This window comes from Limulus polyphemus, unplaced genomic scaffold, assembly GCF_000517525.1.
Source record: "Limulus polyphemus unplaced genomic scaffold, Limulus_polyphemus-2.1.2 Scaffold231, whole genome shotgun sequence".
NCBI classification, from domain to species: domain Eukaryota; kingdom Metazoa; phylum Arthropoda; class Merostomata; order Xiphosura; family Limulidae; genus Limulus; species Limulus polyphemus.
The window spans coordinates 164309-177548 of record NW_013665841.1 but is presented as its reverse complement, the minus strand read 5'-3'; the positions used below and the strand labels follow the sequence as shown (position 1 = coordinate 177548).

Here is a 13240-nt window from a genome sequence, read left to right as displayed (position 1 = left end):
AAGTAGTTATTTATCTACATTTTCAACTGTATGTGACCAGTGGAAACTGTTTTGCCATTTGCCATTGAATTAATGTGTCATACATAATTGCTTTTTTAATGGTCCAGATAATTTTGTTACAGAGCTTCTGATATAATGATCCTGGTTTTGCCCTGTCCTTTGTTTTCTGGTTGGTTTTCAACAATTTAAATTGCATTGTATAGAATAGTTTTAAGATATATTGCCAGAAGTATTGAAATTGTAGTCCTCATACAATGAGCAGATTATGTAAAGCCTACAGAGAGAAGTGATGAGTTGGACATGACAACAGTACAATTGAAACTAAGCTACTGGGCTATTGTCAGGATTCACGGTCATCAGACATATGTGGTAACATGTGCTGCAATGAAATGGTTGAGACTCCAAAACCATTTTGATATAATATACTCAACCCTCTATTACAGGAATTCATTTCTTGTTGCTTTAACAACAGGAATTAGTTAACTGTACTTCTAGAGAAATGTTTTCCAGGAATTCATCCCTTGTTTCTGTAACAACAGGAACTAGTTAACGGCACTTTTTGAGAAGTGTATTTCAGGGTAGTTCAGTGCTTCAGGGTCTCCTTCCCTTGTGATGATATATGATTCTTTAAACAAGACCAGAATTATTTATAATAATGGTGCTATAAAGTATGCTGTTTAAATATAAATGCCACATCCAGATTTTAAATATAATTAACATTATTGTACTTATGATCTTATAACATTCAAGTATAAAACTGTGGTGAAAAACATTATCAACAGGAATCCTTTTAAATCCAGTAAATTTTTTTAGAATGTGAGTAATAATATTAATTTAAATTTGTTTTTCATTTTATATTCAACTTTAATGATTAGCCTTTTAACTAATGTTTTCCATAATTTTATTTTACATTTATATGTAATTACCGCTTCCATACAGTCTTCAGGTATGGTTTAACTTTGTTGATTTCATTTTCCTGAGCATATGAAACTGGCTTAACAATAGCAGTGTTGAAGAAGACAATTTGGTGAGATACGCTGACAATAGAAGATTTTGTTACCAGTTGTGGTATTTAACTCCAAATGAATTGTTAGAAATACAGAAATATATGTATTTTAGCAACAACTGGCACAGATAGATGCATCCTGAAAATAATGGTGCAAATAGGTGGCTTTCAGCATTCCTGGATGCCAACTTTAATTTAATTGAATGTGCAACATATTTATGAAGGAATATTGACTATAATTCTGAATTTGCCACGTGTATCTAAATGTGATAAGGTGTTACTAAAATGTACACGTCTGTTGTGAACAAAAAATCAGATGTGTTATCAAAGTTTTTGTACTCAAGATATGTCTGTGAATTGTTGGCATCAGTCTGACTCAGACTCTGCAAGTCAAAAAGCAAGGTGATGTTCATATAAAGAATAAACATACTGTTGTCCATCGTACAGTTTGCATAACCTCTATAACCTCTGAAATTCATGTGTATAGCTTTTTTGGTATCTCTGTATATTGTATGTGGTATTTACTCTCCACTACCAGAAACTTTGCTAAACGAGTATTGTGGGATATAATAAACATTCTTGATAACTCTGACATCAAATACGTGATGCCATGTTGAATAGCACTCTGCAAAAGGTTGTGATATGTGCTCCATTTTGACCTCTCCTATGTACATATGGTTAACTGACATTGGTTGGGTAAAGAGAAAACCCTTCTTTTCTAGCATATTGATATTGGCTTTAGAGTAAGCTAAGAATGGTTAGAACAGAATTGTGCACACAGCTTGTAGTTTATTTTATGATTATTTATGCAAATTATGGATTGGAAATTAGCACAGATTTAGTTATGGAGAAATCAATGTTCTATTGTGATGTATAATTTTGAAGGAAAATCCTAGTTGTAACATGTTTTTGTATGATTGGTGAAGTTTGAGTTACATTTGAATGTTTGTCAGTAGTGTGATTAATTGTCATATAATCTAAGGATAAAGATTACTGGAACAGTTAACCACAAGTTAATGCAACATCAAGTAAATGGTTAAATTAGTTAACAAGCTCAAATTGGATCAAATTAATTATCAAATGACAGAGAAGAGTTGATTTTTAATACTTATGTACCTCACTTTTTTTATGTAATTAGACATATCACTCCTCTTTATTTGCAATATTAACCTTATTGTGTTCATCTGAAGTTGCTTTCTTACATTTTTCATTTACCCCATTTCATACATTTCCACCAATTCTTCACAGAATATTTCATTCTCTAAGTTTCTGATCTGTGAATTTTTTTCAGTCTTTGATGTGAACATTTGTTAATTGCTTAACTTATATTTCATTCAGTCTGAGTGTTTAGATATTCCTTTTCCAGATTTGTGACCTTTCCCTCACTCAAAAAAAATTTTTGTAAATTTTTACATTATCACTAAAGGCTCAGATATTACTTCATAGGGTTTTATTGTTTTCTTATTTTTGTAGATTTTAATGTTTCTTTTACAGGCTGTTCATCTTTTCTTTAGTCTGAGAGTTTGGATATTTTTTGTTATGTAATCTTCTGTCATTATGCTGACTTAGATATTTCATGCCTTCTGATTTCATTATCAGTTTAATAATTGAAATGTTTGTCTGTACTATTGATCCTTAAAATCCTGCATTTGATATTTACATATAAGAATTTAAGTATTTTTTGTGTGAACATTTTATCTTTTTTTAGCCTAAGGGTGTATGCATTTATGTTTGTGCAGACTTTTAATTTTTTTTCTGTGTTTTCAGGATTGAGATATTTTTACTTGCTTTGAGATATTTTTTCCAGTTATATGGCTTCTTTCCCTCTGGTTTATAGTCTTAAATATTTTGTTCCAGACCATTGATTTATGTTTTGTGATTGTATTTATGTTTTATGACTTAATAAGTTAAAGATTGCATTAGACTTTCTTGTGGTTTCTAAAATAAACTTAAACAATAATTTTTTTTTTGGTGTGGAATATTCCTAAATACTCCATTATTTTTTTGCCATTTTAGTGTTTGCCATTTATCCTTACTTTCACTTTGTGAAAACTTACACCTGATTTTTGTTCTTTTATAAAGAGTTTATGCATATCTTCTCCACACTTTTGATCTTTTTATCTGTTGAAGGGCTCAAACATTTCTTCTCCATACCTCTGAGGGTTTTATCTTTTGGTTCTGGGATGAAGCAGATTGAATATTTTATGGTGTAAATCTTTGATTTTTATATCCGTCTGACAATTTTTTTTACTTCAAAGGTCTCATTTTTCATTTTGTAATGATGATTTTTTTTTTTACATATTAGGATTTTTGATTTAAAAGAAAATGGCCAAGGAATAACTTCATTAAATAATAGTTTTGAACTCTCGATGAACAATGGGAAGAGAAGAAAACAAGGGTTAAAACTAGGTACAGCTAGACTGCGTGAGGCTAAGAAGACATTCTCTTCAGACTTTGTAATGTCTTGCGAGGTGAGTGGTAAAAACATTCCATTGATACTGTGGTTTGATTTGTGATTGTAAGTAGTACAAATATAACATTTTAAAAACATTTGTAAAACAAATGATAAAAAGATGATGTTCACTTCAAATCAAATTTTTGATGCAAGCAGTAAAAAAGTCAGTGCTGATGATAGTTTTACTGACACCGTATTAAGTTGCCTATGTTGTCTGTCGTTAGCAAAGGGCTTGAAAGAAAAAACATTTACCTTAGCCTGTGTTGGTTTGTTATGAAAGTAGAAAAGACAACAAATTGTAGCTATGTGTGACAAAGAAAAGTTTTCTTCAGTTTTTGTAATACCCTGTGAAATAAATGATAAAATAGTGAGGTATTCAGAAACTGTGATATAATAGGTAAAAAATTACTTGAGAGTTTATTATTGTTTGTAAAATAAACAGTAAATTAAAACATTCTTCTTGGATTTTGAGCTGGTTTTTATCAAAAGCTTTAAAATATAATGATCTAGGGCTATACAAAAATCTGTGATATAAAAACAAAAGCGGTAAAGAGCCTTTGCATTTTGGGATTGTTTGTGATGCAAGCACCAAAAGATAACTTCAATTTTAATACATTATCATATATATGGATAAAACAGGTACATATTGTTTCTTTGTGCTACTGGTCTAAGCCTTATTCTCCCGTTGCTTCCTTACATCACATCCTAATGTATAATTGTCTTTGATCTCAAACATTCAAAAGATCTATGTGTATTATCTACCACCAATAGGAATAATACTTGTATTTAATTATACCTTGAAAGACATCTTACTCTTTGTTGGTTTGCTAGAAACGTTATTTTGACAGTACTTCTGACTTCTCAGCTTTCACTTATGCTTTTGCCTCGATGTTATATCAAGTACTTTTCACTTAAAAATTATTTCAGTTTACTCAGCTGCCTCACATGATGCTCTCTTACACTAATACTGTGGTGAACCAAATGTTGTCTCACTTCTTGGAGTAGATTCTCTTGCTGGAGATATCTCCTATTTGACCAGTTTCTTCAGCATGCTTTTTTCTTTTTACTTTCCAGCTGTTCACAGAAAGAGTTTTGTGGCTTTTTTTTTATCAGTTTTGGTGTTCTATGGTTATATATATCTTTTTCCTTGTGAAATAGTAATAGCCTACAGTTGAAAAAAAATAGTAATTTCTGTTATTCTTTACTCTGTTTCCTTTGGTTCTCTAATTTAGGATTCCTTCATTCAGGGATGGAGTAGTTTTTATTTTAGAAGAGTTTCCCTTTCTTGTTCTCAGTTTTTACATATTCATCTAGTCATTACACATTTATCTTCCCTAAAAAATCTTAACCAAGGGTACTTTTTATTATTTTGATGCTTTTTTCAGATACTCAAACTTTATTTTTTGTTTGTTTTCTTCATCAGCTGCTTAACCCACTAGTTTGTTTTTGGGCTTTTTTCTTATACACTGTTATCCAAGGACATATGCATCTTCTTGAAGTACAGTTCTAGGAACTATTCACTATTTATTTATCTTACTTCATGAGTTTTTTTTTTATATTTCAACTTAACTGGTAAGCCATATTTGCATCTAATGCTTCACTGGCAGCTTATAATTTTTCACATTTAGTGCATTAACTTTCTTTCACATAGGGGACTTTCATAGTGCATTAACTTTCTTTCACATAGGGGACTTTCATAGTGCATTAACTTTCTTTCACATAGGGGACTTTCATAGTGCATTAACTTTCTTTCACATAGGAGATTTTCATTTTCAGATTGTTGGTCTTCTCTTCACCCATTCTCTGTTTCTTCAGAGCATTTGTTCACAGACAGTGTGCAACTTCATGTAAGTTATTTCTCCTCTTTTTTTTTAATGACTTTTCTCATTGAGCTCCTGCCCTGTCTTAAGAATGTGTTCTTAGGTGGGATGGTGTAATACCTTACACCTCTGATGGTCCCTTTACTTTTTATTCTTGGATTCACTAAGTATAAGCTCTGACTTTTGATTCTCTCAGTGGAGAATGTATGAAAATCAAGGGAAGTGGGGTTACTATACAAAAAGTCAACATTTTGACTAAACTACGTATGTTATAACTAAACCAAGTTAAATCTATATTTACTTATATAATTCACACCTCTCATAATAAACTACATGTGATACATGCATTAGTATTTTTTTTAACTCAGGTGATAAAACACTGTCTTGAGTATCAAAATGCTATGGTAGTAAAGCACTAAGCTTTATATCTGGCATTCCATTTTCTCATGACTCTGCTTCTTTAAATCTTGTGATTTGCTGAATGGGTTTTCTTCACACAAGTTGGGATAAAGAGTACACTTAAGCTATAAATGTACTCAGTGAGTCAGTACCTGTGATGAGAATTGTGAGTATGAAAAGATTCAGTGTGTGTTTTAGAGATGTTTTGCTGTAATCTTTGTTTTTTCTTTCAAAAAAGTGGTGATACGTTTTTTTCTACTGAACAGAGTTTACATAACATACTTTGACCATCTTATTACATCATTCATGTAAGTCTTCTTTTCAGAAACATTCTCACCTCAAACCTCTGTCCAATTGTCTCATTAGCTTGGGAAGCCAGATTTAAACTGGTTCTTTTCTCATATTGTCCAACTACATGTTTAACCTTGCTTGTTTTGCCATCAAATACTTTATTCCTTGGATTGAGATTTACAATGGACATTGGGAAACCAATGCGGAATATTTGTGGTTGGATTGTATTGTTCCGTATCTCTACCTTCTTCCTTTTACAGAGTAATTGTTAGAGTGATATTTGATATTATATTTGATGTTTCGTTGACTTTGCAAATTCATGCATTAATCTATGATTTTAAGAACTAACTAGGATATGAACTTGTACCTCATGTATGATGTATGACTAAAATTATTTGATGACTGAAACATTGTTTAGCAAAAAAAAATTAATAAAAATGGACATGGACAGTATTGAATTTTCGACTTCACACATATAAAGTATGTGCTGTGCCATATGAACCATAGCCCAAAGGGTATGTTTTAAATAGATAAATCCTTTAAATAATGCTGCTGTTATGTTATGTAGTTGGACATGAATGAAACTAGAATCTTCTAAGTTGTTGTATTTAGATTTAAAATAAATAAGTGTAAAAACAAAAATGACCATACATGAAGTATATCTGTACACAGCATTTTTTATATAAACACCTTGCCTTTCTGGATAATCCCCATCTTTAGGTAAGATCTTGAGAATTTTCTTGATTGAACTGTTGATAAAGCATTATTATAAAATAGTGAATTTTAACATTATGCTACCAAGATGTATAAAACTCAACTATCATTGTGTGTGTGTTTTTTGTAAATTTCATGTCTGTATGTGTGTATTTCAATCTGACTTGTATATCATCTGAAATCTGTAATTATGTTTTTTGTGCAGTATGTTAGCTGTAGAGCATCAAACATGAATGAAGTTGTGGTAGTGACTAGTAAGGCTAATTGCCGAAAATTTGTAGTGAGTAAGCTCGTCCTGCAAGCAGGAAATGTATTTAAACTTAGGATTAATTATTGATTTTTTAAGAAATGTAATGGTATTGAGTTATTTATGAGCCACGACGAAAGAAAAAATTAAGTTAATGTGTTTCCATGCATGTTTGTTTATGTTATTGAATTAATTGTCTTTAAAGTTAATGTTATAAATGTCATAGTTTTGTACTTGTATATAACAATGCATGTTAAATGTCATTCACCCACATAAACATAAGTACTACTGTTCAGTTATCCAGTTGGCATATTGGGTTTTCATGTGAGCTAGCACATACACACACACACATATACAGACTGACTGACACACACATTGCTCTTTTGATTATGTGGATGATTTAAAGTATAGAAGAAAGTATAACAATATGTCAACCATACTATACTGTACCTGCTGTATCCAGTACCAACATTTTTGCTACTGTCCTGAAGTTAAAGTTCCTGTTATGTGGTCACTAGTTGTGAAACCCATTGGCCATGGAAGAAGATTCTTTCACTGTTCTCAGCTCTTCTGCAAATATATCCTCATGTCTGTTTCTTATTAGAATTTGGGAGTTTTCATGTCCAGTTTTGCTGATCACCTGATTTTGGCCTGCTTAATCCTACTGTCATCTTACTCATTGGTTATCAGTGAGAAAACAAAGTCTACTGTCTTGTAAGCTCTTTATGAATCAACTTTGAATTTTTGTTTCATTGTGACATTCATGTTCACTCTCAGTTGTTGTTTGGTTCTTTGCTTTTTGAGTATGTTTTTCCAGACTAGTTACTCATACTCTTACTTGCTCCACTGTTGTTATTTATCAGTCATTGTGATTTTTTTTTCATTGTTAAAGAAGGTATGTTTCTGTATATATTCTTTCTCCTCCTTCACTGGTGGGTAACTTTATTGTTCTTCATTTTTCTACTTTTTATAGTTTTGCTCTGTGTTTCTTTTATGCTTGTCATTTATTTTTCATCACCAATATTTTCTTTCCAACATTTTGGTTTGAGAATGTTTTTGTATTAGATTGTTTCTCTAGCCTTAAGAGCTCTGACAACTCATCACATTAAACTTTTAGTCTGTTCCTCCTGGATTTCATTTTTTTTGTTTTTTATCTTTTAGTGTCAAAAAACTTGCATGTACTTTTCCCAGATTCATTATATTTGTATACTACTGTTGTTCCTTTCTTCCCAATATTTATTTGAGGTAGGATTGTGATTGGGTAACTTCTATAATCTTCTTAATTTCCTCCTGTGTTTGGTTTGAATGTGGACAGGCTTCTATTCCATGTCAGTGTTATTCTTATCTGTTTGTGAAGATCTGCATTGTAGGTACTCGTTCACCTCTTGTCAGATCTGTCATCTGATCAAGTTCCCTGTGCTTTTTGAATATCTACCTTTAGAGAATATGGTACAGAATACTATTCTGATTTCTCTATCCATCTTTCTAAAGACAACACATTTCTCTTTCTTATAGTTTTGGGTCAGACTGCCTCTTGTTGATCTACACTCTTCCTGGAACTTTTAAATTCATTGTAAATTTCCTGTCCACTTTACAATTACTTCTCCACTGGTTTATTTCGTGGTAATCAGGCTTCACTGACAGAACCACTTTTTTCCCTTGCAGATCTGGACCTTGTGTTCTGGTAGAAAGTTCTTTCATGCAATATTTACATTTGTCACTCTTCTGTTTTTTTCATAGCTACCCTCCATTGTACATCTTTGGGCCTGAATTAGGTTCATTGTAGTATGCATCATTAAGAGTTCATTGAACTAGCCTACAAGTTATTGTGGTGGATTAGCATGCAGTTATAGCATATTGTTTTTGTGCTTTTATTTGTTACTTTGTTGTTTACCTTTTTTCTATTGAGTATCAATAGTTCTCCATCTCTTTCAGAAATCTAAGATACCTAGAGGTTTATAAAAGGTCAGAGTAGGTTTTACACATTGCCTTTGACTATCATTAGACTATGAGGCAGTTAGTAGTATTCCTAATAAAATGTTCTCCTCCTCTCCAAATCCAGTCTGTCTTGCTAAGAATATAGTCTCAAATACAAACAGTATAAAAGATATACTTCTGAGCATGCTTAAAAAATTATACACTTCTTATTCAGTGAGAGGAATGTTGTAGACCTAATTTAAGTTTGAGAATGAAAACTTATGATAATACTCCTAGACATGATGTAGGAAGAGAGTGGAGAGTATGCTTAGATTGACATCAAAGTAATAACTAACAATCAGTTTACCTAGAGGTAAATTTTAATTTGAAAACTAAAGATATTCAAATGTTTGATTGTTATGCAGATCAAAAGTATTTGCTTCTGATGCAACTTCTTTGGTTATTTGTGTAGGGAAGTACATTACACTAGGAAATTTGTATATATGTAAGACATGATTTGTAAGCATAATGAAAAAACTTGATACATACTAATTTAACACGTTTCCACAGAGCATTGATCTGTCTTCTTCATGTATGATACTAATCCAAACAAAGAGATTTATATACAGAGTAAAATGTCTCTATGGGCTATGAATAATGGGATTTAACAATGAGATGTTATAATGTGATGACAAAATATTGTGACAGAGTTATCTAAAGGAAGATCGGGGGGGGGGGGGCTAAGTGAATAAATTTTGCCATATTTTGTAAATGTTACATGGCCCATTGTCTTGGTTTAAAGATAAAACACCTATTTTCATAATTTCAATGCTTTTAAGAATATTTCTCTCTCTCTATTTTATGTTTTGGTTGGTGTAAGAGGGAAATTTTTTCCCAAATAATGCTATGACTGGTTTTAAATTGATGACATATTGCTTTGGTATGTATTAAATTTTTTCATTATGCTTACAAATCATTGTGTCTTATATATACAACTTTGGTTGAGAAAACTCCATGTTTTACTAATGGCCAACAATAGATTACAAAGGAAAACATTTTCACATCATTAGAAAACATTTGAATCACAACTGTACTGAAATGTCTTTTTGAAAGTTTAAGGGCTTTTCCTCTGTAATCTGTTGTTGTGAGTACACTCAAAGGCATACTGAAAAATGTGAGTGGATTTTACATAACAATATTGTTTAGTTAATCCTGTTCATATGGGTGGGGGTCACAACCCTTTACAGAGTTACATTCCAAATCTAGTTAAACAGCTTTATTATCAATGTATTTCAATAAACTTGTTGTCAAAACTTAGTTTATATATCAAATTTTAATGTTATCCAAGTTTTTATTTTTAATTTAAAAAAAATGTCAACTAAATTCTCAATCTTCACTTCTCTGTATCACAAGAAACTTCTTTGCTCTGAATTGCTCAGAGCTTCTGAGTTTAATATGAAATATACATTTATATTATAGATATTACTAAGACATAATCGTAATTGATAACCTCCAGTTTTCTTGTTTTCTTGGATATAAATCAGAAAGTCAAACTCGCATGTCATGCTCTCCTATCACATACTATCTTTCAAAAAAATGTCAGGAAATCTCTCTCTCATAAATTTGCTACTAGATTATTTATAACCAATAGAAAGAGAAGAATACAACTCGCTGATTTCTGGATAAGGCTTGCTTGTTCAAATGATAATTTTAGAATTATTCTGATTACTGTTTTATTGTTGCTTTCACTGAGATCAACTCAGCTAGTTAAGGAATTATTCTGTTGCACTTATAGCTTGGTTAGAGGGCCAGTTCAGTTATAATATTCATAGGACATTATATTCTTTGAGCATGTTGTTATTTTGTGTTCTAAATTGCATATTTGAAATAACTATAAAGTACTAACCACAATTATGCCAAAAATTAGGGTTAATTTTTATCAAGACTTTTTGAATACAAAAACGTTTAAGGGCTTACACAGCTAAGAACTGGATTCTGATACTTGTGGTGGGCATAGCACAGCTGATCCATTGTGCATAATAACAAAACAACACACATAGGTGCTAAATTTCTTGTCTTTTATGCATATTTTATATATATTACAGATATAAATATTTGAAACTTATTAGGTTAGACAAGAAAACATAAATGAAAAAGAATTAAATAGATTTTTCTCAAGATATGCATGTGAGCTGCATGTTTGTTATTAAGTCAATACTTAATATGCAGGTTTAGTAGTTAGACAAACTTCAAAGAGCAAGAAAACAATAAAATTAAATGAAAACAGATGTAAACTGTTACCAGCCTGAGACTATTTAGGATAAATAATTGAAATTTTCTTTAACAGTCTGCAGTAAGTTATAGAAAGAAAAAAGGGTAATTTAGATTTATTTTGTATTTCTGTGGTGGTTGCAATGGTGGTAGGTTAGAGAAGGTAACAGACAAAAATATAGATTTCTAAAAAAAACTCTTGATATTCATTTAAGAGGTTATGGAAGTTATGCAAATAAATTATAAAAACTGTAATAAGATGAAAAAAGTATTTTTCTTTTTAACATGAAAATTTTCTTGCACTCGGACTATTCAGAGTCTAAGTCAGATTGACTAAGTTAATTTCACAGACGAATTTTTAGTAGAAATACTTTACTAAAAATTCTGATATACAAGTTACCTGTAATGTTTACAAAGAGTTTTAACAAGTTACAGTACTTATTAGTAAACATTAATTCTCCAATATAGACTTGGTCCAGTGGACCGACCCTGTACATAACACTTAATAGTGTGTATGAAAAGCTGTTTAATCTGAATCTTCAAAGTTTAGAATTGTGTATATAATTTCTATCTTTGTGTTAAAATGTGCTTGTTGCTGTACTAGTTTTGTTGTTGAAAATTTTATAAATACTAGAGAATGTGATTTTTTGTATAAAAATTTTTTAAATACTGTTTTATGAGCATGAATTTGTTTATTTCTTTAAACATTAATGTTTTTTATCTAAATCATTTCAGAAAAGCATTTTGAGTGATGACTATGAGAATGAATTGGATATCTACTCATTGTTAGGGTTTGATCCAGAGGATGAAAGCTGTCATGGAAAAATCAACATTCATGACAACGAAACAGGACAGTTAATCAAATCTGTGGATCTTAAAATGAAAATGGATGAGGTAGTTAGAGAAAAAAACATTTGCTTGACATTTTAGTATCCTTAGGCTTAACTAAGATTGATTATTCAGTTAAGCCTGATGATGGCTTAGTATTTTCAGTTTTTCACAGCAAAACAATTTGTATTTAAAGTTTACAACAAACCAAGTAAAATGCAAGTACAAATGTGATGTATGTGCTAGAGAGAGATGCGATGTTATTCTATTAAGAGTTCTTCAAAGTTGCTACAGATTTGGAAACAGTATTATGTACCAGTAACAACAGTGCCTTTCTTCTCGGGGTGTTTTGCCAGTATAAAAAAATCATGGTCACTTTCTATGTAAGATGTATTATGTTACAACAATCTTTCCTACCAAAGAGTACCCATGACACTTGTTGACTGACCTAGATCCATGAATAAGTAGGGTGAGAAGAATTTAGTGGTTCCCTTGACCAGCTTTCTATATTAAGACCAAAATTCTCAATAAGAAATGTTATAAGCTTTTTTATATCTATCAGCTAAAGGGGTAGAAAATGTAAGGTATGCTTTCATAATACAATGATACCAGTACAGGCATCGATATAAATGTTGCAAGAAAAGTTAATTGTATCCATAAGTAACCCTATTTAAGTGTAGTTTCAAACTGATTATTTAGGGTAGCTTGTTAAAAGGGCTTTTGGTTGAATTTCAGAAATAATTTGTTAGAAGGACTGTGGGTTTTGATATTATAATTTGTTGGTTAATAGGACTGTACATGTAGGTTTATTCGTTAAGATAGAGGAGTTGTTCATTGGTTTTCTCATTTATTAGAACCTTTACTGGTAATTGGGTTCACCCACCTTTTCCATTAATAATGTCTTGGAAACAGCTTGGTATAGATTCCATAAGTTACCATTAGTTGTCTTTCAGTCACAGTCTATTCATCACAGTTCGGCAGATCCAAGAGAAATGGCAGGAGCAACACCGTGACTTATACATGACTTTCCTGGACGTGACGAAAGCTTTCGACACGGTATGTAGAGAAGGACTTTGGCGCATATTGCACAAGTTCAGTTGTCCCACGAAGTTTGTCGCTGTAGTTCGTCAGTTCCATGAAGGTATGATGGCAAGAGTGCTCGGTGACGGAGAAGAATCCATAGAGTTTCCTGTGTTCGGTGGCGTCAAGCAGGGTTGCGTGTTGGCACCAACACTGTTTAGTATGTATTTATCAGCATTGCTGTAAGAAGCCTTCAGGGATGGTCCGAGCGG

General features: G+C 31.5%; 1 protein-coding gene across 7 annotated transcripts in view; it reads left to right on the top strand.

The window, feature by feature from the left end:
- Positions 1-13240, top strand: part of LOC106478603 (DDB1- and CUL4-associated factor 17-like) — a 48128-nt gene that overhangs the window by 26235 nt on the left and 8653 nt on the right. For 5 of the 7 annotated variants that reach the window (XR_002609943.1, XM_022382218.1, XM_022382217.1 and 2 more), the window contains 2 exons: positions 3312-3477; positions 11856-12014. Coding sequence is in view for 5 of the 7 variants with exons in the window: in XM_022382218.1 (XP_022237926.1) it covers positions 3312-3477; positions 11856-12014 (325 nt within the window). In the remaining 2 variants the exon portion in view is untranslated. The remainder of the gene's footprint in view (positions 1-3311; positions 3478-11855; positions 12015-13240) is intronic. The other 2 variants (XR_002609944.1, XM_022382221.1) reach the window with 1 other exon arrangement.